General features: G+C 39.8%; 3 protein-coding genes across 7 annotated transcripts in view; 2 read left to right on the plus strand and 1 right to left on the minus strand.

Moving 5' to 3' along the window:
* Nucleotides 1–15,383, minus strand: part of usp16 (ubiquitin specific peptidase 16) — a 59,829-nt gene extending 44,446 nt beyond the window's left edge. The window contains exon 1 of one of the 2 annotated variants that reach the window (XM_078559901.1): nucleotides 15,157–15,383. The gene's annotated coding sequence lies outside the window, so the exon portion shown is untranslated. Of the gene's footprint in view, nucleotides 1–2,426; nucleotides 2,477–15,156 lie in introns of those variants that run through there. The other variant, XM_078559900.1, reaches the window with a different exon arrangement.
* On the plus strand, nucleotides 2,512–9,907 carry rwdd2b (RWD domain containing 2B). Of its 2 annotated transcripts, none has more exons than XM_078559903.1 (5): nucleotides 2,512–2,601; nucleotides 4,867–5,104; nucleotides 5,218–5,285; nucleotides 6,705–7,067; nucleotides 8,635–9,907. In XM_078559903.1, the coding sequence occupies exons 2-5, from the start codon at nucleotides 4,913–4,915 to the stop codon at nucleotides 8,885–8,887; spliced, it is 876 nt and encodes a 291-aa protein (XP_078416029.1). In that variant the 5' UTR covers nucleotides 2,512–2,601; nucleotides 4,867–4,912; the 3' UTR covers nucleotides 8,888–9,907. The 2 variants fall into 2 exon arrangements, with proteins under 2 accessions (XP_078416029.1, XP_078416030.1); XM_078559904.1 differs by lacking the exon at nucleotides 2,512–2,601 and adding an exon at nucleotides 2,836–2,938.
* Nucleotides 15,384–15,591: 208 nt separating the features above from the next.
* Nucleotides 15,592–24,932, plus strand: part of ltn1 (listerin E3 ubiquitin protein ligase 1) — a 156,638-nt gene continuing 147,297 nt past the window's right edge. For 2 of the 3 annotated variants that reach the window (XM_078559905.1, XM_078559908.1), the window contains exons 1-2: nucleotides 15,592–15,727; nucleotides 17,849–18,052. In XM_078559905.1, coding sequence (XP_078416031.1) covers nucleotides 15,686–15,727; nucleotides 17,849–18,052 — 246 coding nt within the window. In that variant the 5' untranslated portion in view covers nucleotides 15,592–15,685. Of the gene's footprint in view, nucleotides 15,728–16,718; nucleotides 16,794–17,848; nucleotides 18,053–24,932 lie in introns of all 3 variants that reach the window. The other variant, XM_078559906.1, reaches the window with a different exon arrangement.

Here is a 24,932-nt window from a genome sequence, read left to right on the forward strand (position 1 = left end):
GAAAATGCTGCAAACGTTCAGCAAGTCAAGGACTATCTGTGGTGAGAGAGAAACAAGAGTTAACAGACATTTCATATTAAAGATATTTTAAGAGATAGCCATTCCCCCAGTATGGCCCTCATTCCCACTCCCTTAAGTCCAAGGGATGCAGAATTGAACAGATATGGCAGACAACTGCTTTAGTCATTCACCATCAGTATTTTATGTAGTCCAGCCAGATCTAACGAATCATGCTCTCATCTGCCAGAACTGCTCTGGATGGAATGCAAAATAACCCACAGCCCTTTTTTCCTACTGTGAACCATCTTCTTAAACCTCTCTCCCTCATCTCCTCTACATTCATCTCCAACAAGTGCAAGGAGTTCAAGGGCTTCTTTGAGACAATCAGGTCAGCTGCCTCTGCCCTCCATTTCCCTGCCCTAGCCCTGAACTTGTATCTTCCTCTAGTTTCTATCTCCACTTTTCGAGGTCATCTTGTCCACGAGACTTACCTCCTGCTTTCTCAACCCTATTCTCAATAATTTGCTGACCACTCACGTCCCTAAAAGGAAAATACTGCAGATGCTGGAAGTCTGAAATGAAAACAAAAAGACGTCCCTTGGTGACATCATCTGAAAACAGTACATAGTTTCCACATGTACACAGAAAACACCCAGCTTTACCTCATCACCATCGCTTCCAGCTCCTCCATTGTCTCTAAATGGTCACACTGCTTATATGACATCCATTACTGGATTAGCAAAAATTTTCTCCAAATAGATATTGGGAAGACCAAAGCCACTGTCTTCTGTTTCCAATACAAACTCTGCTCCCTAGCCACCAATACCATCCCTCTCTCTGGAAATTGTCTAAGGCTGAACCAGCCTGTTCTCAATCTTAGAGTCATATTCGACCCTAAAATGAGCTTCTGACCACATAGCCATCCCATCACTAAAACTGCTCATTTCCATCTTCGTAACATCCCCTAACTCCGCAACTGCCTCAGCTCTTTGTGTTGCTAAAACCCTCATCTATGGCTCCCTAATCCTCTTAGTCTCGCTTTCCTCCTTTAAAATGCTCCTTATGACCTAAGTCTTTGACCAAGCTTTCTGCCCTAATATCTCATGTGGCTCAGTATCATATTTTGTTTTATAACACTCCTGTGAAACACCTTGTGACTTGGATGTTAAAAGTGCTATATAAATACAAGTTGTTGTTGAACTAGTCAGTCACTGACCTGATACTTTGCTTCTCTCGATCTGCTGAGAGTTTTTTAAAAAAAGTTTCACATTTCCAGCTTTCACAGTATTTGGCTTGCTTGTGTGCACAGCTACTTGCATTTTGGATCTTAAAAGCACAATAATTCCTCCCCTCTACAAAACTCACTCATGGAAACTTTACAGGTGGAAATGAAAAAAACACATCTATATTGTGAAAGGGGGAATAAGGTTATAAAATGGTGAAACAAAGAGGTCTGTGAATAATATGCATTAGGAATAAGTCACTGATGTTAGTTTGAACATGTAACTTACTGGGGACACCACTGGTGATTAAACACCACCCACAAATTGAGAGGGCAGTAATCCACTTTATGCATTGATGATAAACCTGATGGTCAACATTACCCCAAATCCTTTATAAACGCTTGCACAAGGCCAAATTGCCTGCAGATCGAAGACTTGGATGCCAAATACCGAGGTGCATGACATCCTCCTGTCCAGAGCCTAAACACTGGACTAAACAACTTATATTTATATAGCACCTTTAACAAAATAAAAACCCCCAAAGCTCTTCACAGAAGCAACAACAAAATTTGATATTGAGCTACATGAGATAAAAAGGGTAGGTGACCAAAAGCTTATTCTAAAAGGTTTGTTTTAATGAGTGTTTGAAAGGAGGAAAGCAAAGCAGAGAGACAGAGATGCTTAGCCAGGAAATTCCAGAGTTTGAGGCCCAGAAAACTGAAGGCATGGCCACTAATGCTGGAGCGATTAAAATAGGATGTGCCCAAGAATCCAGGGGATTATGGAGCTATGGGAGATTACAGAGACAGGGAGGGGTGAGAACATGGGAGGGTTTTGAAACAAGGATGAAAATTTTAAAATCAAGGCATTGTTCGACTAAGAGCCAGTGCAGGTCAGGGAACTAAGGGGTGATAGATGAACTGGAATTGGTGCGCAGACATTTGGATGGCCTCAAATGTATGGAGGGTGTAAAACGGAAGGCCAGTCAGGAATGTGTTGAATTAATCAAACCTGGAGGTAACGAAGGAACTGATGAGAGTTACAGTAACAAATGGGCTGAATTTACAAATATATGAATAAATAAATTTAGTAAAATAAGCTAAACAGTAACGCTCAAGACCTGATAAGGCCTACCTCACCTAGACACTCTCTACCTCCCAAAAACTGACTGGAATACTCGCTCCCTTTCCCTATCCCTCTTACCGGCTGCTCTCCGCCCCAGGGAACCGCTGCCGCGCGGTGTCTCCGGGTCACCAATGGCTTACCATCACGCATGCGCAGTTAAACTGGGGAGACGGTGGCCGAGAAGTGGCGAAAGAGGCGCACCGACCAAGAGCCCCGTGGATGCCGGAAGTGGAAGACAAATGACAAAAAACAGGTACGTGATAACATTGTATTCTGGTGTAATTTGTACCATAAAGATGGGACCTATAGGGCCATAGACAGTCAGTGACATTTTTATTTAATATTACCAGCCTTTCCTACTGAATTAAAGCAATTTTAACTTCTGCGAACAAATTGACATTTTACACCCGTTTAAGCTTTTTCGGTTCTTTTAATCGTTGTATTTATTTCTGAGTATAAATACTCCAAGGTCCACATCTTTGTACAGTATCCTGACAGGCCAAACTTTGTTCCTCATTAAAGAATTTGAGAAGGATACGAGAGAGATTAAAGAAAATACAGCAGCCTAAATAATGGCAGGGATATTGCTTGTAAGTGGTTATGACAGAGTTCATTATGTTAATTACATTATCACATGTGTTTATAAATTCGTTAAGCACTCTCTGAAGAAACTATTAGAAAATGGGAAACCTTTTGAATATCCAACTGAATGAAAGAGTCTAACTGCAGAAGGAGCAACAGCAACTTTTGACAGCATTCCCATCAGATTGGCTTTTGAAAGGTGGAATCGCTGAAGCAATTGACATATTTGACCTCATAAAACAGCACGACTAAGGCTTACCCTTAATTCTCTACCTTCCCAAGTGTAGAACAAATGTTCTCTGCAGTTTAATATGAAATCAATCACTTTTAATTGCACAAGTATAACCTCCTTGCGGGAACAGGTCAGTTTGTGAGTTAGCCGAAAGTCTCTCCATTTGCCCAGAAAAAATAGTTTAGCAACAGAAACCCAGAGTAACCCTTCTGATCTTACTAGCAGCCAACAACAAACTTACGTTTATATAACAAAATGTCCCAAGGCGCTTAACAAAAGCAATATCAATAAAAACATTTTTAAACAAAGCCACCAGAAATGTCAGGGCAGGTGACCAAATGTCTGGTCAAAGAGACAGGTTTTAAGGAGCATCTTAAAGGAGGAGTGGTGGGGAGGCAGAGAGGGTTAGGTAAGGAATTTCAGAGCTAAGGGCCAAGGCAGCTGAAAGCACAAGCCTCCTGTGGTGCAGCAATTAAAATCAGAGATGTACAAGGAGCCAGAATTGGAAGAGTACAGAGATCATAAAAGCATGTGGAGCTGATGGAGGCCTCCAGGAGATATGGAGGTAACAAAAGCGTGGATGAGTGTTTCAGCGGGGTTGAAGTTGGGCAGTGTTGTGGAGCTGCAAGTAGGCAGTCTTGGTGATGAAGTGGAAATACATGAAATACCTGAAATACACTCAGAGGTGATTCTGATAATATTGTCAGAATTAGACTGTAATAGTAAGATGCTCAAACCACTTATGTCACTGTAACTAAGAGGTCTTTCTATGGCAGACTCAAATTTGTAACGATTGGGTAGAGACATCATTTGTTTTTGGTAGATGTTTGTAAAGTTTGCGCTGGAACTTTAGAACTGCTGCTGAGTTTTTAGATTTGTCTTCCAGGGGAAATAGCTTCACTGCACCTACCCTATCATATCCCTTTATCATTTTAAACACTTGATTAAATCATCCATCAACTCTATAAGTGCAAGGGAATAGAAGCCACATTTATAAAACTTGGCCGAGTAATTGAACTCTTTAAGCCCTGGAATAATTCTGGTGATTCTGCACTGTAGTCCTTCCAAGACCTGAGGTTCTGTGCCCAAAACTGAATACAGTACTCACGATGGGTTTTGACCAAAGCTCTACAACCGAGGCATCACTTCCTCACTTATCAACTCTAACCCTTTTGAGATAAAGGCCAACATTGCATTAGTCTTTGTGATTAATTTTTGTATGTGTATTAGAATTTGGTGACTTTTGGATGCAGACACCTAAATCTTTTGGTCTTTGAAGCTTTGGATATTTATGGGTCTGGAGGCAAAGGAGAAAAAAACTTAAGTGAAGAAACATTATGACCATGGAAGCTAGAAATTAGATCAGTAATTACATTTCATTTGCACCTGATACTGGTCATTTTAATGAATGAAGCTTGGGAACCTGCAAGTTGGTTAAATTGTCAGTTTGTTATATACAATGGGCTAGAATGTGCTTCAGATGAGTCAATAATAGGCTGTAAATATAGTATTTTATTTTCTATAATTCCATCACCATTTACTTATGTGCATTCACCACCAGGAATGGTGACATCTGCATGCTTATTCTGCAGGAAAAGCTTTAGAGAATTTTCCCCCAGGAAATGTAAAAATGCTATTTTAACAGTATCAGTTTTACATATTTGGCATTTGATATGCAGAATGTTAACTTTCTTTTCTTTTTAGGTTTTCTAACTGGGTTATTATACTTTTTGGAGCCATTCTTTGAAAAATGACCAGCCCTGCTAATGCTGAGGCCCAGATGTCTGAGCTGGAGCTTCTGCTCAGTATGTTTCCTAATGAGCTTCTAGTGGATGATCAGTTGGCTTTAGCAAATCTCAGTGACTATGCACAAGGCAAGATTCTGAACCCACCAGCTTCAAGACTGCAATTCACTGTACACCTCCAGCTGGATGCTCCTAATGTCAGTACCGTATTAGAAATGTTTATATGTTGTACATCTTTTTGACTGTTTTGAATAATTGTACATGAAAAGTAATTTCCTTTCCTCCAATGGAATTACTTCTTTTGTTACAGGTAGTTTGTGCATTATCATGTACCTTTCCTCCAAATTATCCAGCAGTGATACCAGAAATGTCAACAAGGTACAGTACATGCACTTATGGTAGATTTGTGCAATCGATTATTTTAAGAAAAAGTAGTCATCATTCTAATTAGCTGGTAGAAAAGAAACAATTTAAGCAAAGCATATTCAAATTTTGTTGGTATAAGTAGAAATTGAATCTTCGGTTTCTAGTGTCAAATGATTGTGTTTGCCATAATTCACATGACAAGAAGCTATTTTTGTGAGGAACAGTTCAAGTTTCACCATTTAATTTGTTTATTCGTTTCTCTGCTCTTCTCTAGTAACTTCCCATACCTTGGTTAAGCAAATACCCTGCACTTTGTTGTTGCAAATATTGCTAAGAGGCAGCAAGAAGCTGTGTGTAAGTGCATGTACTCTAGTACCTCAAATATTCAGGCTGACAGCATTGTTGAAAAATTCCAGTACAATGGCACCTTGAATATGCGTGTTTGTAGACTGTATTGAGAATCAATAGTTATTGTACTGTTTGTGATAGAAAGGGAAATGTTGATGCTAAAGGTGAGTGGGATAGATTTAGAATTTTGTGCTTAATTCATGTAATTGGACATGGATATTGTCAATGTTCCAATAGCTGAAAGTCGATGTTTAACTCCTATTTTTCCTTAAAGGGTTGATCTCAGTAGAAAAGTAGTTTTGAAGAAAAGTCTGTAGCAAAAACAATCTGCATAGATCAGCAGTGAAGCTGGGATATTGGGTCCCATTAATATCAAAATGCTAAAACAAAAACAAAAATACCTGGAAAAACTCAGCAGCTCTGGCAGCATCTGCGGAGAGGAGCACAGTTAACGTTTCGAGTCCGAATGATCCTTCAACAGAACTGTCATTCGGACTCGAAACATTAACTGTGCTCCTCTCCGCAGATGCTGCCAGACCTGCTGAGTTTTTCCAGGTATTTTTGTTTTTGTTTTGGATTTCCAGCATCTGCAGTTTTTTGCTAATATCAAAATGTTGATGGCTGCTATTCCAAAAATTTCCGTAGGTCTGCCCTTTTGATTTCTATAGAGAACTTGCAGTTGCAGTTTTCCATTATGTAGCGTAAATGGTTTCGTCATCAGGGGAACCAGTAAAACTGGGGAATGCACTGAAATGAAAACTGAAAATTATGGGGGAAAAAATGGTTACGTCAGCATCTGGAAGCCAAAAACACGGGAAAACATTTTGGATGCAATTCCATCATAAGTTTTGTTAAGGTGTCTACATCCAAAATGCTTATCCATCATTTGTCTTTCCAAATGTTGTTATACCTGCTGGGTATCTCAGCATTTTCTACAATTATGGAAGAAGTTCTTAATTTAAAAAGGAAGACAAATCTTTGGATTCTATTGAGTTGAAAGAATACATTCAGTTGATTTTTCTGTGTAGAGGTGCTGTATACTAGATAACTCCAGTTTAAATTAACTGACATTCTATTTTCCAGATCAGATGCGATATACAGAACACAGCAGGTGCAATTAAATATGGACCTTCATGAGTATCTAAGGAAGAACTGTTGTGGTGAGATGTGTGTGTTGAATGCAATTGAATGGATCAAAGACCATGCAGCTACATACATGAGCAAAGAAACTATTCCGATTGAAAAGAGACAACCTGCTAACAGAACCAAAGATGTAATTTGTACTCGACTCTGGATCTACAGCCACCACATCTATAACAAAGAAAAGAGGAAAAATATTCTAGAGTGGGCAAAAGAGCTTTCACTTACTGGATTCAGTATGCCTGGCAAACCTGGAGTGATTTGTGTGGAAGGGCCACAGAGTGCATGTGAAGAGTACTGGACAAGGTTTGCCTTTGGTACATTTGGTACATACCATCAAGGAATGCAACAAAGCACAGGATAAAATATGAATTTATATTCATCATAGTTTTAATTATTAATTAATTTTTAACTATTTTGTAATTATTAAATTTGCCACTCCTGGGCAAAGAGATTTGCTTCTCCCTTCCACACCGCCCTGGTTTAGGTTGACTTATTTTCCCAGTTTGGACTCTATCCACTGTGGTGCCTTTGGTTTTTATTGAATTCACACAACATACAAATCGTTGATATGCCCTAGCCCTTGCATCTCTATCTCCTCTGTGCCCTCTCCAAGGTCTCTTAACCCCATTCCCACTGCTGACTACTCAACTTCCCCTCTTCGTCCCCGTTAGCCAATATTGTTAGTGGTTCTCTCTCCTCCTCAGGTATCGTCCCTCTCTCCTTTAAATGTACCATAATCACTATTCTCCTCAAAAAAACAATCTTTAACCCAACTTTCCTTGTAAACTAATAACCCATCGCCAACCTCCCTTTCCTCTAGAAAGCCCTCAGAACATGTTGTCACCCCCTAAATCCATGTCCATCTTTCCATAAAACTCCGTGTTGAATCCCTCCAATCTGGTTTCTGTCCCTGCCACAGTCCTGAAATGGCTCTTATTAAAGTCACAATGACATCCTATGCCACTGCAACAAGGATATACTATCCCTCATATTGCTTGTTGGTCTGTCTGCAGCCTTTGACACAGTTGACTGCATCATCCTCCTTTGGTGCCACTCTACTGTTGTCTAGCTGGGTTAGACTACTGACACTTGGTTCCATTATTATCTATCTAATCATAGATGGAGAATCATTCGCAAAGGCTTTTCTTCCTGCTCCTGCACCATTACCTCTGGAATCTAAGGATCTATCCTTGGCCCTCTCCTATTTCTCATCTCCATATTGCCCTCCGTAACATCATCCAAAAGCACAGTTAATTTTCACATGTACGCTGATGACACTCAGCTCTACTTCACCACCACCTCTCTCGATTCCTCCATTGTTGATAAATGATCAGACTGCTTATCTGACATCCACTACTGGGCGAGCAGAAATTTCTTCCAATTAAATACTGGGAAGACTGAAGCCATTGTTTCTGGCCCCACTCCAAACTCCACAATCTTCTAATCCTTCTTCAGTACAGGGGGTGGTGCTAGAGGACTGGAGATTGTAAATGTCACACCCCTGTTCAAACAAAAATGGCTGAGGCATACATTTGTCAATAACAGGCCAAGTTAGCCGAATGTCAGTGGTGGGGAACATTTTAGAGACTAATCCAGGACAAAATTAATTGGCACTTGAAAGATTAGGGCTAATAATGAATCTCAACAAGGATTTGATAGAGGCAAATAGTGTTTGACTAACTTGACTGAGTTGAAGAGTGTAGTCCCTGATCTGAACTTTGATGCGTTCCCAGGATGATACGGCTAACACTGGGAATTAAGTGGTGTGGTATTATAGGCACAAATGCTCAAACCAAAATTGTAATATTATGTACCAACACACTGCACCATCTGTCCCATATCCTTCTAACATATTTCCATCATCTTCCAGAGCAAAACGGTTGACCTGGAAGAGGATTCTAATCCGCCACAGAGAGGATACTACCATGGACATCACAAACATTGATGTGGATGCTGCAATGCAAATGTTTCGCAAGTTTACAGACTTTGAAGAAAAAATATTTGATGTACATGGTACCAAGGGAAATCATATGGATCTGGGGCAGCTGTACCAATTCTTAAATGAAAGGGAATGTGGAGATATTTTTCAATTGTACTTTGGTGTTGAAGGAAAAACGTCTTAAACAATGATGTGAACACATAAATAATTTATCAGTAACAGGAAAAAAGATTGTTTAAATAAGCAATGAATATCATACAATACAATATTACACTCCAGTATCCTATCCAGCCAAAGAAATTAGAAATCTAATTCGATTTATTAAAAATCCTTGTTATAGAATCATAAAATGGTTACAGCAGAGAAGGCAACATTTGGCCCATCATGTTTGTGCTGGCTGTTAAATGAATAGCTTTAAAAAAATTTGATTTGTTCACCTAGGAACCTCAATCCTTCTGACTGTTTTTATGTTGCTTTTAGATGTCTTGTATCAATTTAGTAATCTTCTGATCGTAATCTTTAGGCTCCTATGATCAGACATATCTAGTAATGGTTATAATAGATGTGTGGTTAATGAATCAATACCAGAGAAGTTAGATGTATTAAAGAACACTAAATGTGGTTCCTAACAGAAAAAAACCCCCATAAGCGCAAACAAACAAGTGAATTGTGACAATTCTCAATATCTTTTACCAGTCTTATCTTCAACTAAATGCCATTGAGGACAGTAATATTCTGAATGGTAATGATTGGAAGAAAAGCACTAATGATCATAGAAAAGCCCTTTAGTTTCATCCGTCAACACTTCTCTAGGTTATGAAGAAACTTGACATAATTATTCTATTTCAGAGTAGCATTATGTTATTATTTATCAACAAATCAATTTATGGACCATTTTTCAAAACCATTTGTAGAATCTATAAGTTAATAAACCATCATCGTATTTAAACAATGTTTGCATACGTACCTGAGCAGCCATAACCTACAGGGGTACAGACCAAGAGCTGGAAAGTGGGATTAGGCTGGATAACTCTTTCGGCCAGTGAGGACAGGTTGGGCTGAATGACCTCCTGAAACGTTAACTGTTAACATCCACAGATTTTTGTCTGACCTACTGAATATTTCCAACATTTACTGTGCTGTAAAATTTTCTTTACTTAAATAGATATTTCTTGTAATAAAAGTGATACTGAATTAGCTTTTTTAGCATTCTCAAGAAGTGACTCTTTTTGGTAAACTTTGTTTCTTCTTTGCTCCCAACTGCCCCTCATGCAAACCTTATGCTGACTGTACCCTGTCCTTGCTGCCCCGATCTACTGACACCCCTCTCAAACCACGATCCTGAGCTTCCTGCCCCGAGATCTGCCAATCCCCCCCACCCCAATCTTTCCTTCCACTCCCAACTGTCAGCCTGACTTCCCCCGCCCCCCACCCCCCCAAATCTTTCCCTCCCTCTCAGTTGCCAGGCTGCAATTTTCCGCCCACACCAACCCCAAATCTTTTTGAAGTGCCAGAGACAGCAGTCTCAACAGTCCCTGGCTGCACTCTTTTACTGCTGTCTTTCTCGCCGACTAAGGTCAATCTGGCAACCTGTCTGCTGCCAAATTGGAAACAGGATTTAAAAAATGATAATGAGGTCCTGCCGTTAAATTCATCAGGACCTCCGCATCCCTGGGATTTCTGGGTTTCCTCTTCTGGTACTGTGCTCCCTGCTCTCTCGTCATAAATGTCAGAGACCTTTATATTAGTAATAGATGGATTCTGGCAGGAATGAGTTTGGAAGTCAATATGTAATATTTTGTGTTGATGAGACTGCTGCTACTATAATCACCTGCTCATTTCAATTGCAATTATGCTAACAGTTCAAGCATATAGATGTGCCCTGTTTTCATTACAAAGAAAGGAAAGAGCAGCTCTCATTTACTGAAAATAGAATAAAAGAAACTAAAACATAAGTTTAGTGAAGAGAAATATCCACTGGCAGATACCATTGATGTTTTACTCAGAGAATAAATAGAACCATTGTGAACTAGTCTCCTGACATATTGGAAATTAGCCTTATTTTGAAATCTGTTTCATGGCTGAAGGGGTATAGGCTAGAGGATTTATGTTGGGGTTGGGACAGTGCAGAAGTACTGAATGGGATGCTCAGTTTTAAACAATTGACCTAGATTTAGAAACTCACCGTGAAGTGGTCAAATTTGCAGAACATACCAAACTAGGACAGACAGTGGAATCTGAGATGGCAGCTCAGAAATTACAGAATGAGTTGGACAGAAATGTAAAATGGCAAATGAACCTTAATGTAAATGTAAAATGTTGCATGTAGGAAGAAAAATAAAGCACATTCTCCAGGAATGGTGTTAAAACAGTTAAAGCTAAAGCCAAAATATACTCAACATGAGTCATGAAGAGATGTTAATGTGTATAACATTACTGGAAATTAATTTTTAAAATAGAATTCTGGTGGGGGTCTGTGTCTTAATTGGATTAAAGCCAGCTAGTCTGGGTGCTTTGATGTATAGTAATTTTGAGATGTCAATTGGGTGAACAGTCAGGAGAACAGTAAGGTAAAGTGTTCATTTGCATTTGTTGAATAAACCATTCAAGACTGTGGGTAAAATCTTGCACCTAGCTAGAAGAAGCCAAACAGTGTGTTTATTTTTGCAACTTACTAATAAAATTGGTACTACGAAGGAGGTCTTATTGTTAGAAGAGCTGAAGTTCAAAAGACCTAGTGATACAATGGAAAATTTACATTCAAAGGGAAAACTAAGTATATAAAGAAAGGAGTTTGCATATGTAAGGTAGAGGCATTTATGACCTAACCAGCCTGTACACTTCCAACCAACTTGCAAAGGAACCTCATTTGGAATTCGTAAGGTCTAATGTGCTTTGCCTGGTGCCTATTTAAAGTCTACGGGTTACTGTTGCCTTAGTGAAGATTTACCTTGGGGTGATTAATTTGAAGATTTGTTAAAAAGTTATTATAGTGGTCATTTGTAGACATGTGTATGTGTTTCATTTGTTGTTAAATTGATAAATGTTTAATTTAGTTTTATATAAAAACTATGAGACTCGGTGGTCTTATACTGAATTGAAAGTCTGCATCTCGAAATTACAAATTGCAAAAATGGATCGTGACAGTTGTTTCAAGTTTCCCTCTGGGATTTGAACAACTCAGCCTTTACCATTGGCTGTGTCATAACACGCCCAACCAATACAGAGCTGTACCACTAATTTAAATGTTTAATTTTCCCACCGAAATGGCCAGTTGTGTACCTATACCTCCAGTGCCCAGAAGAAAAGAGATTCTGACCAGGCTTCTTTCAAAAATTCAATGAATCATTTATTTTAAAACAAAACTTCTAACAAGTTGCAAGTACAGGTTAACACACAATTGTAATCGGGAAGTATAACTATCTCTCTCTTCCTAAAGAATTCCTCCAGCACACACACACACAAACAAACAAAGGACAAACAGATAAGAGTCTCTCTGCAGAGATAGGCTTTGGAGGATGGGTGCTAAAATAAAGGATAAAGTCCACAGGGTCTCGATGCGGTTGACCTGGAATTCTTTCCATCTGGTCCCGGCAGATGGCTGGAAGTTCTCACCAACTGATCTCAGCTTTGCAGGTCCAAATGCAGACTAGTTATACTCAGGTGAGGGTTCTCTGGCTACAGGTTGACAGCCACACACAATTTTAGGCAAGGTAGAGAGAGGGAGCCAGTCAAGGTGGCCTTCCTTCCTTAACTTGTTCTCCAACAAGCAGGTTTACAACTGAAGTTTTTTTCCTCTCTCCCAAGTGATTGCCTTTTTGTCTCCCAGCTTTTCATTAATTAAGTTATTTACAATTCAACACAAACAACTCCTTCTCAAGTACCACGAAGGTCAGATGATTTCGGGTAGAGGCCTGTTTAATGACAGTTCGAAGGTGAACTTATGACCTTTTTAAAAAAAATCCCAGGTTAGCATCCAGATCTCCAGATCATGCTGGGTCCTTCTATTTCGTAAAAGAAAATTTCAATCTTGAGAGATATGGTTCTAATAATTGCAATAATGTTAGCTTTCTGCCTTTGAATTGTAATTCAGATTATAAACAGAAATGTTTGATAGTCCTCAATCCTAAAATAGAGCGCAGTGATTTTTAAACTTAATAATGACCTTTGCAACATTGCCAAATTTGAACAACATAATAGACAACACCATCTAAGACCACTTGTATTTCTATCACCACATTCCTCACCCTACCTCTTTCAGTATCTTTCCCTAGAAAAATCTCTCCCTCGAACTACTTACAAGTGCAAATTCTCACTCCTAAACATAAAAACTTTCACCCTCTATTTGTCACAATAGTTCTGCAGCTGTTGATCCGTTCAGCCACTTGCTCCAGCTTTAATGACCCTTTCAGTTAAAATCAGTTATTGTCTCCCATCCGGTCGTTTCCCCAGAATGAATGCCATCTTCGCTCCTTCAAGTCCAAGGGACTTCAGCATATCTGACACACAACTGTTCTTCATCCATTGCCAGATCTACCATTGAGCTCTATCAGACCATATTCTTTGCCAAAACAAGTTACTACTCCAAGATCCTTCTGGAAAGAAATTACCTTGGCTCCTTTTCTCCACTACAAAACATCTCCTTAAACCTTTTTATCCTCCCCTGCCACACACCTCCAACAGCCAGTGCAAAAAGCTCTTGACTTCTTTGCAACTAAGGCAGAGAATATATGTTCAGCTTCATCCCTCCCTTTCCCATCATGCCAAGCCTCCCTCAAGTTTACCTGCATCCTGCCCTTAACCCTGAACTAATTTCTCTCCTATCTTCCCACATGCCATAACATCACCTGCCTCAGCCCATCTGCTGTCGAAACCATCATCCCCATCTTTGTCATCGCTAGACTCAATTGTTATAACGCTCTCCCCGTCTGCTTCACATCCTCCACTCTCCATAAATTTCAACTCATCTAAATCCCTGTTGCCTATATCCTATCGTGCACCAAGTTCGACTCACTCATTTCTTCCATTCTGGCTGACCAACATTGGTCTCCCAGTGCCTCAAATTGAAAACTCTTATCCTCATGTTCAAATCTCTTCTTAGCTCCTTTCTATATTTGTAAATTTCTCCAGTCTTACAAGCTTTCAAGAACTCTGCATTGCTCCAACTCTGCCCTCTTGTGCATCTTGAAATCTGATTGTCCAAACATTGGTGACCATGCCTTTGGCAAATGGGCACTGAACTCTGGAATCCACAAGAAGCAAGAGTAGGAGTAGACCATATGGCCCATCGACCCTGCTCTGTCATTCCAAACGATCATGATTGATCTTAGGTTTCAACTCCACTTTCCTGCCTGTTCCCCATGTCCCTTGATTCCCTGAGGGACCAAAAACCAGCCTTAAATATATTCAGTGTTGAAGCATCCACAGCCCTCTGGGGCAGAGAATTCCAAACTCTTCACAACCCTTTGAGTGAAGTAACTTCTCCTCATCTCAGTCCTAAATGATTGGCCCCTTATCCTGAGAGAATGCCTCCTGCATTTTAGATTCCCTGACCAGTGTAAACAATCTCTCAGCATCTACCCTATCAATCCCCTTCAGGATCTTGTACATTTGAATGTGATCGCCTCTCACTCTTCTAACTCCAGAGAAAATAAACCCAATTTGTTCAGCCTCCCACCATAGAACAATCCCGTTATCCCAGGGACCAATTTAGTGAACCTTTGCTGTACCACTTCCAGTACAAGTATATCCTTTCTTACATGTGGAGACCAAAACTGCACACAATACTCCAGATATGGTCTCACCAAAACCCTGTACAACTGCAAAACTTCTTTATTCCTGTACTCTAATCCCCTTGCAATAAATGCCAACATGGCATTTGCCATCTGGTTGCTTGCTGTACCTTCATGCTAACTTTGTGTTTCTTGTACTAGCATACCCAAGTCTCTTTGAATATCAACGCTTACAAGTTTCTTAGCTTTTAAAAAATATTCAGCTTTACCAAAGTGAATAACTTCACACTTCCCCAGATTATAATCCATCTGCCATCTTGTTGCCCACTCACTTAACCTGTCCGCATCTCTTTGCAGCCTCTCTATGTCTTCCCCACAGCTTAGCTTTTTACCTAGCTTTATATCAGAAAACTTGGATACATTGCTCTCCATCTCTTCATCTAATTCATTAAGAGATTGTAAATAGCTGACCATTCTGGTACTCTACTATTCACTACCTGCCAACTTGAAAATGTCCCATTTATGCCCACTATCTACTGCGTTAACCAATCCTCTATCCACAATAATATATTACCCCTAACTTCCATGCACCCTTATCTTGCCAGTTAACCTTTTGTGTGGTGCCTTATTGAATGTATTTTGGAAATCGAGGAATTAAAACTCAAAACTTTTTAAAAATTCTCCACCTTCCTTTCCTTTAAAACCGTGCTTATAAACCTACCTTTAAACTTGGAGGCATCCATCCTAATATCTCCAATCATTAAGACTTCATGATGAATTTTGCCTGATTTTGCTTCCAATAAAGCACGTTGGGATTTTTTTCTCCGTTAAAGGTGCTATATAATTGCAAATTGTTGAATTTATAATCTATATTTATAAATTCATTGCTAAATCAATAACTTTTGACCAAATGCTAAATCACAATGGGATAATATGCTGGAAACTGTGACAAAAATTTAAATTCCCTGGAGTGAAGTGCCACCGAGAGTCCCCCAAGAAATACATTTTGCATCAAACATGTCGAAATCCATCACTGCAAAAACGGAATGGCACTTTTTTTGGTGCGTCAGTGCTTGCTCTATTTGGGGTGTGACACAGGGCCACAGGGCACATCTCTCGGGGTTGTTGTTTCTGTCCGGTCGGTTTAAGAGGAGTGCGCACTTTCGCGCAGGCGCAGTGAGTGGGGAATGTGGAGTGTCATGGTTGTTTGAAAGTAACGGAAGTGCCGCGAGCTGAAGAGTGGGCACGCGATGGGTGGGAAAAGCAAACAGCGAACCAAAGGCAATGTGCGGGTAAGGGACTGAATGTCATCAGTGGAGAGTGGCAGGCCCGGGGGGGCACGTTGCTGTTCTGTACCAAGCTCCCTTGGAAAGGGAGCACTGCTCTCCTTGAAATCATACACGCGTACACAAGAAGGCCACTCGGCCTATCGTGCTCTTGGAAGAAGCTATCCAATTGATCCCAACCACCTATCTCCGTCCTTTTCATGTAACCCTGCCAAAAGTATTTCCCCTGTCACCCACACACATTAAGGTCCTCCTGTGTTTTAAAGATAGATCTTGCAATTCAATTTCACAATCTCAGGACATTCCCAAAGTGCTTAACAGCCAATTGAGTACTTTTAAGAGTAGTCGCTGCTTTAATGTAGTAAACTTTACAGTCAATTTGTGCAGTAAGATCCCACAAATAGCCATGTGATAATGACCAGATAATATGTCTTAATGCTGACTGTTAAGGGATAAATATTGGCCAGGACTCCCCTGCTCTTTGTGCAGTAAAATCCCACAAATAGCCATGTGATAATGACCAGATAATATGTCTTAATGCTGATTGTTAATGGATAAATATTGGCCAGGACTCCCCTGCTCTTTGTGTAAAGTACTGTGGAATTGTTTACGTCCATCCCAGAGGGCAGACAGGGCCTCGGTTTAATGTCTCGCCTGAAAGACGGCACCTCTGACTTTGCGGCGCTCCCTCTGTATTGCGCCGAGTGTCGACCTAGTCTTTGTGCTCAACGCACTGAAGCAGCTTCTAATACTGCCATCTTCCACTCTCAAGTATGGAAACACAGTTTTCAGAGGCTCTAGGAAGCTTTTCAACTGTGACCTTATTTTGCTGGGATGTAGACAGGCCTGGTTTGTGGACCATGTGCAGTCCTTCTTACTCTTGATCTAAACTGTCCTCATCTGGTGAGGGAAGACTGACTGGGGCCAAGTGTGGATCAGAGGTGTGATTTTTTTTTAATTATTGGGAAACTATTGAGGGTTTTGTTCTTGTGTTTAGAGAATTCCTGAGGTATCTGGGAGCACCACTGGAGTCATGAAACCACAGTAGCCAATGTCACCATCCCATAGCTCAGTGGGTAAATGTACTGTTGGTGGTTTGTTGAGCTGTACAGAAAGGTTTGTGTTTGATCTATGCTGATTTGGCTGATCACTAAATGATAACTGAGTTGGTGCTCCAATTGACTTTGCTGCCCCTTTGCTGGGGCTCCTGAAATTGTCCAGTATGAATGTCCAAAAAAAAACTTCTGGGCTTCAGAATCAGGGGGCAATAAGGAAGAAGTTAGCTGCTGCTGTGGAACTGTACCCCAGCAATATCTTTAGGAAAAGTGCAAAAAAAGAGGGTGTTGAAGAAATCAGGTTAGTGCCACTGCTAAATTCCAACCATATCAGTATCTTAAATGTTTCCCAAGTCTGTCTCATCCACATAAATGAATGATGCAACATAAGTTGCTTCATTTTATTGACAATGCTTGAATTCTGCTGAATGGTAGCATAGAAATAAAATTGATTAGATACCTCTAGCACACTTGCTATGTACAGATCTTATAGCACGCCATACCGAAAAGTAGCAGTGGAAGAGTATAGTGTCCTTTGTGTTTTAGTATTCCTGCTCTCTGCCCTGAAACTTTCCACATTGTCCATATCTCATTGTGGATGCAATTGTTCCCTGTAGATTCACTTACCACTTTCTACTCCTGAAACAGAGAAGTTTTCTGGATGCTAACACTCATGCTGGATAATTCAAACTTTCTTCAGCACTGCAGTCCATTCATTTGTAGATTTTTTTGTTACAATTTCTCACTTTACCTCGAGGATACAAGCCTTCAGCTTAGTCATAGCCCTCCCTTTCTCTGTTCTCCTGAGACATTGTAGCCTGTATTTAGAAAATCGCAGAAGTCAAAGGCTGCGTTTGTCTAAATGCTTCTAAGGCTTGGTGCCACCATCCCAAACACTTAAACTTCTTGTAAATCAGTGCTACGCAAATGCAAGTTGTTGTTCTGATGCAACATTTTTAAAAATGTTTCCCAGCAGTTGCAATGAGTTGAAATCAAACATGTTGCAGGCTTAGTTTGGCTCCTAAGGAGGTTTGCATAAAACTAATTTGATTTGCTTCATTTTCTTTTGCAGCCATCCAGCAGTGGTAAAGCAGCTGAGCTGCTGGCTAAAGACAAGGGAACAGTTCCAGGCTTTCTTGGTTTTGGAGCCAGCCAGAATGAATTGGGTTATGTCCCTGCAGTCCAAGGCTTAGAAGAAGTGGATAATTTGGTGGATGCTGACTTCCGAATGGTTCTGCGCAAAATGTCAAAGAGAGACGCAACCACAAAATTAAAAGTATGTTTTACGATTGTTACGACTGGGTGAGGAGGAGTGAATTACCTCCCCTTTTTCAGCCCCCTCAGTTGGTCGCAACAAAGGTTTTTTAAATTTCTTTTCCCCATAGATGGCTTTTCCCATCCAAATATATTTACTTTTTAATAAGCAGCCAATCAAACCAGGTTTTCCTGAGTCAAAGAAAGAGTAAGTTTATTAGTTGCTAAACCTGGCAAAAAAATAAGCAAAGACATGATGACACACGCAAACACGCAGATCTCAGAAGTAGGAAAAGTTAGAGTCCAAATAAAAATTAAAAGAACGTATTATTAAGTCCTTTGCTTGTCCCTGAGGCATTGATTATTGAACCTTGCGGCCATTTGAAGTTAGCTGGTTTCCTTTAAAATCTGGGAGTTGAATTGAAGTTTAGGTAACTGCACCTTGCTGAAGTCAATTTTGGCTTGAGAGAGAGAGATTCCTTACTGCTCCCTTCATCAGTGTTTCCAGATTACTTTGGTTTTTCCCTCTGTGTCTGGCTTAGCAAAACCTGTTCTTAAACCTCCTGTCTGTATATTCCAAGAGGAATTTGATTAACATGCCTTGTAGTCATTGTTGTCGAACAAGTAATCATATTTTGATCTTTCATCTCATAAACATTTGACACATTTCAGGATAGTAGAAACCAATAAGAGATGAAGTTATTTCGCCCTCCACAGTGGGTTTTGCGTGTCTGTTGGGTGTACCTGGCTGGTCAGCGGTTCCGAATGTCTTGGCAGAATTACAATTGATTAAATTCCCTCACTTTGCATTTTTAATGCCTTTCTTTTCAAGAGTCCCTGTTTGAAGTGGACCTTGACACCCACCCACCCCCTCGCCTAAAGTGTGAAATTCCATGCAACATGTCAGGGCAGATCGACAGTGGAATCTACATAGGAACTTCCTAGAAAAGTGGTCAACTTACAGCATCAGGTGACTGGTGGTAGCCATCTTTGTTCGATATCTTTTCTTTTTTTTTACAAAACAGGTCCCCTTTAAACAGTTCAATACGTTTTTGGTTAGCTGGTGAAGTTGTAGGCAGATCTCGCTCGGTCACAATTTCCTATTGTCTTGACACTATTATCTTCTGCAGAAGTTCATTTTTCCACAGGTTCCTGTATAAGCTATTCCCAGGGGGTATCACATTGTAAGCCCACTCAGTACAATTCTCTTTGCAACTGCATGTCAATGACATGAGGAGTAAGAGATGCAGTTGCCATTTCTGACATTTTTTTTCCCCAGCTCCTATTTATTAGGAGAGTAAGCCACTTTAGCTTAGACAGTTATGTGTCTGTTTTTTATGTCACTGCTTGAGTGATATGGACAAAAATCACTAGTTGGCTAGTTTTTATCACATCCCTTGTTGCAGAAGTATTTGCCAAAGCAGGTGTTCTGGAATCCAAACTCTAGCCTTTTGGTTGAGAATTCATGGCTGTAATGATGTAGTTATGCTAAGAGATTTCAAAACATTTTCATTTATCTTCAGTTTTTTGTGTATCTTAATAGCTTTTTAACAGGTGGTAATAGTGTTTTGTAACAATGGTTAACGTTTTAATTGACCAATACTTTTCATGAAACTGAAATAGAAAATAATCTTTGAGATACAATTTAAGTACTTGTATTGACAAATGCCTGAATTACAAATAAAATGTTGTCATTTTCTTGTAAACTACTTTCAATAAATAATGTGAACAATATGCATACCGTGCCCGATATTAAATTATGAATATTCAGAATGATGAATTCTGATTAACTAAGCATTATATTGATTAACTAAACATATTTTCTAATATTGTTGAAGCTTCCCAATCTTACAATGCCTATCACAGTTAGATTTACTGGTCACAAACTCTGCGGAGTTGGTGCATCTTCATAGAGCTAACAAAAGAGGGATATAATTATTTTGGATATTTCCTTATGTGATTGATGAATCTAATTATATGACCCTCTTCCCTCCCATCCCCCCCACAAAAAAAACCCTTGGTGGGGGTTGGGGGGAACCACATCAGTGCAACCCCATGATGAATACTGTACTAATAGCAAGTTAAATCAATGGTACTGATTAAAATAGAGAAGAAACAACGGTAAATCTAAACAAATGGTTCAACAATAATAATACCATAAGTTTCAGAGAATTGCTGAAACCCTGTGATTGAAGGTGGCCTGCCTCTGATTTTAATCTTAACTATTCTAAATTACAAGCTGCAGTAAGTCTTGCTGTATGTTACTGCTTATAGGAGTTTATTTAGGCTTAATTTTATACACCTACCATACAAGACAGAAGGAAGCCACTCAGTTCATCATGCCTATGGCGATGTAAGTTTACTTGAGGAAAAATTATTTATTATTCCAGCGTACAGAATTTTGAGGTTTTACTGATGTAGACTATTCTGGGGCCATAAGTGAAATCCAAATGTCAACGGAAAGACACAGAGCTAAAAGTGAAAAGATGTTTGCCATTGTTGCAGAAGTGATATAAAATGAAAATCAATTTGATAAATGTTTTGTAAATTTTGAATAATATTGTTATAAATGCAGAACTTTACAAGATGGTCCTGTTTTAAACTGTCTCCTTTAAATTAAGGTGAAACAGAATGCTCTGAATAGGGAGGATCGTGACTACACTAAACCTCTGCCTGGAGACAGGCCCATGTGATCTGGTTGTCATGGGAAAAAAACCCCAAACCAAAATCTATTGAAAATTAAGTGATTGTTTTCAAACCTTGACACAAAAAAGTACAGCTGCTTTTTGAGATACAGAGACACCTAGAGAGAAAATGCAGCTGCTGTGAAGAGCACAGAAAGACTGTGTTTGTGTTAAAAGCAAAATACTGCGGATGCTGGAAATCCGAAACGAAAACAGAAAATGCTGTAAAAAATCAACAGGTCTAACAGCATCTGAGGAGAGAAAGACAGAGTTAACGAGTTCTGGTTTTTACTTCTCTTTAGCTCTGAAGAAGAGTCATATGGACTTGAAACATTAACTCTGTCTTTCTCGCCACAGATGCTGTTAGACCTGCTGAGTTTTTCCAGCATTTTCTATGACTGTGTTTGTGTTAGTAGCCAAGCAGGATGCTGGTGAGAGCTGGTCCTCGTTCAAAAAGAAGACAGAACAAACTGGACTTTTTGGAGATTTAAGAAACAAGGAGTCTCCGAGGTGAGCCTTGCTGGAAGTCGGTTTATTCAGATGGAGTGGATGATTTTTAAAGAACACTGGGGGTTTCAAACTGGTGTGAAAGGGAGAAGTGAGTCTGCTGGATAGCTGCATGTAAATTGGGACTGGACCTTGTAGTGCTTTTTATCTGCCAGAAGTTTGGTGAACAGCAAAAGGAGTTGTAACATGTATCTCAATTGTGTTAGTTAGTTAAGGTGAAAGTATCTTTTCTTTGGTTCGATGTATTAGTTGACTATCAAGCATTGTTTGATTTACGTTGATTTTAGTTTTTGTTACAGCAAAAATCTTAAAACGTGAAATCTTGTCTTTCGGTTTATTTCCCTCAGTTGCTGGGAAATTCATTTTTTAAAATAAGTGTTGGTCTCTGCAGGGATTGTAAAAAATTGGGGACCTTTGCAGGATCGAAACCCAGAGGCTGTAAAATGGATCCGCTGGAATTTTCCAAAGATTAAGCAAACACAGTTTCACATTTTACTTTTGCTGTATTCAATGAAAAGTCAACATGGCTACTTCTATTTGTCAGGAAAGTGAAGACCTGTCTGTTGGTGCTTTGCACCAGTTAACGAAGGTCAATTTGAAGGCGCTGGCAGAGGAATTATGAGTCAGGCTGAAAAGGCAGAGACTGTTGAAGTATTGACTTGAACCTTGAAGAGGAAAATGGTGATCCTGATAGCACTAAAGTTGAGTTACTAGACTTTGATCAAAAATGAAACAACTGGAATTGGAGCCAGAAATGCAAAATCTTGAAAAAGAAAGGGAAAAATAAAAACTAGAATTAGAATTCCAAAGAGCAACAGGAAAGGAAATTTCCCCTGAAATTGGGCCAGGGGAAGAAACCGACCCTCATTAAAGTAGTAAGAGGAACAATCCAGAGGTTAATATTGATTTAAGGCTACCAAAATGTTATCTTTGTCATTTAAAAAAAAAAAGGACTTTTGAAGGATGAATGTTGGAAATTAAAAAGTAAAACTGTAGCATTTGTAAGATTGCACATTGGTCCTCCAGAAGGTATTGTCCCAGTGGGTAAAGATGATGACAAACCTGTGGTTCTCCTGCATTCACTACTAAGGTGGGACAGAGTAAACAAAATTGTGGAAATTTTCTGCTTTCTTTCCTCATTCTTGTCTAGTGACACAGGGAAGATCATAAGAAATAGGAGCAGAAGTAGGCCATTAGGCCCCTCGCGCCTTCATTGCCATTCAATAAGATCTGATTGTGGCCTTAGCTTCGGTTTCCTGTCTCCCAACCCCCCACCCCTTCCATAGGGAGTCAATCCCTCGTCGATCAAAAATCTACCTCAGCCTGAATATATTCAATGACCCAGTCTCCACTGCTCGGGAAGAGAATTCCAAAGACTGGTGACTGTCTGAGAGAAGAAATTTCACCTCATCTCCATCTTATTTTTAAACTGTTCTCCCTAGTTCTAGACTCCCCACAAAGGAAAACATCCTCCCACCATCCACCCTGTCAAATCCCCTCTGAATCTTGTTTCAATAAGGTCACTTCTCATTCTTCTAACCTCCAGCGAGAATAGGCCTAACCTACTCGACCTTTCCTCAAGACAACTCCTTCATCCCAGGAATCAGCAGTTCTGTGAACTGTTTCTAATGCAATTCTATTGCTCCTTAAATAAAGAGGCGAAAACTGTACGCAGGATTCTAGGTGCGATCTCACTGTACAGCTGTAGCAAAACTACCATAATTTTATACTCCATTCCCCTTGAAATAAAGGCCAATATTCCATTTGCCTTCCCAATCACTTGCTGTGCCAGCATACTAGCTTTTTGTGATCCATGTACCAGGACACCCAGATCCTTCTGTACCCTTGGGACCTGGACTGTGCCGGATTTCGGATTTTTTCAGATTTTGGACATGGGACCTGAAATCAATCAGAAGTGCAGAGAGAATCCCTGATTCTACCCCATTTGTGGAACAGCTTTGTGTCCAGAGATTAGGGAGGGCAGGCGTGGAGGCAGATCGTCAAGTGCTGCAATGGACTTGGATCCTTCGTGTATACAACTCTTGCTGATTCCGCCCTCTGGGATCAGCCCGTAAGTGGCTGCGTTTATAAAATCGATGGATTTAACTGAATATCAAAAATGTCCAGTTTTCAGACTTTGGATTCTGGATATTGTAGCTGCATTCTGTTTTTCTATTCTTCGTGCCAAAGTAGATAAGCTCACATATTCCAATTGTTATTCTTAGAGATATGGAATCAGCACAGTCATTGAAATTGGCAGGTGATGGGAATTTCCCTCCCAAAAATTCACTAAATAAAAGCTACTTGTTAGAAATTGTTTAGCCATTCCTTTGTATAGATTTAAAATGTGGCTTAATTTCTGGGCCTGTAATTGTAGGGTTTCATAATTTTCCTATTGCTGATATAGGTATAGATTTTCTATTAGGAAATGACTAGGCTGGGTATAAAGTATTGCCATCTCCAGTGGCTTTGAAAAACCCATTGAACTGTGGAAAATGAATTTGTACAAGAAAAGTCACGAAAGATTAAAAAATCCATAACTTCCTGTAACCCTGCTGCAAAAATAACTGTTTTGACTAAAGATGTGTCCAAAGAGTCAGAAACTCAGCCTACTAATCTTAAAAGGACATCTGAGCATCAGGCTGAAAAGAATGAGTTAATGATGGTAGGAGACAAGCTAAAGTGGCCTGAATTAAAAATAAAGGAAAAACTTGAGCAAGGTGTGGCAAAGCATAGCAACAGTACTCAAAGCTAATGATGAAACAAAGGAAAGGAAAGAGGTATGAAGATGCATCCATTTCCTTAAGTACTTCTTGGACTGGGAGAACTCCTTTTTCTATTAATTGAATATTGCCATGGGATCTTTTAGGTCTACCTTTAAAAAAAGATAATGGAATTATGACCTTGAACTCAATTGGTTGGGAATTCAAAACCGAGGAAATTATGCCTCACTTTGCCAGATCCCTTATGAAATATTACATTTGGTTTTGGGTACCAAACCTCAAAAGATGTAAAAAAAAAGGTGCTGGAAATATTCAGCAGGTCAGGCAGCATCTGGGGAGAGAGAAGCCATTAACATTTCAGGTCGAACTGGGAAAAGTTAGAAATTTAATAGGTTTTAAGTGAGTTGAAAGGGGGAGGGTGAAGAAAGAACAGAAGGGAAATTCTGTGATCGGGTGGAAGACAGGAGAGATTAAATGAGTTTGTGGTGCAGGGCCAAAGTAAGTGGCAATGGTAAAAGTAAAGAAACAAAAGATGTGTATAGAAGAGATGCAACTGGCAGAATGTTGAATAGCTGCCTGCCTTCCGTAAGCAAAAACAAGTGAATCTGAAACCTGCAAAGAGAAAGGAAACAAAATGGGGGAAGACATTACGGTCTGAAATTGTTGAACTCAACATTGGGCCTGGGAGGCTGTAAAGTGCCTAATCAAAAGATGAGATCCTGTTCCTTAAGCTTACGTTGAACTTCATTGGAACATTGCAGGAGACCAAGGACAGAGAGAGGTCAGTGTGAGAGCAAGGTGAAGAATTAAAATGACAGGCAACCAAAAGCTCAGGATCCTGCCTGCAGACTGAATGGAGGTATTCTGCAAAGTGTTTCATCCACTCTGTCTGTGTTGGTCTCCCTAATATAGATCATGAGCAAAGAATACAGTATACTAAATTGAAAGAAGTACAGTATAGGTAAACTGCTGTTTCACTTAGGAGTGT

The sequence above is a fragment of the Cetorhinus maximus genome, chromosome 16, assembly GCF_964194155.1.
Source record: "Cetorhinus maximus chromosome 16, sCetMax3.hap1.1, whole genome shotgun sequence".
Classification (NCBI taxonomy): Eukaryota; Metazoa; Chordata; class Chondrichthyes; order Lamniformes; family Cetorhinidae; genus Cetorhinus; species Cetorhinus maximus.

Excerpts from the sequence above, each read along its gene's own strand:
- rwdd2b (XM_078559903.1), top strand. The coding sequence starts at position 4,913 with ATGACCAGCCCTGCTAATGCTGAGGCCCAGATGTCTGAGCTGGAGCTT. Across the intron at positions 5,286-6,704 it reads ATACCAGAAATGTCAACAAG|ATCAGATGCGATATACAGAA; the intron begins GTACAGTACATG and ends TCTATTTTCCAG. Across the intron at positions 7,068-8,634 it reads TGTGAAGAGTACTGGACAAG|AGCAAAACGGTTGACCTGGA; the intron begins GTTTGCCTTTGG and ends ATCATCTTCCAG.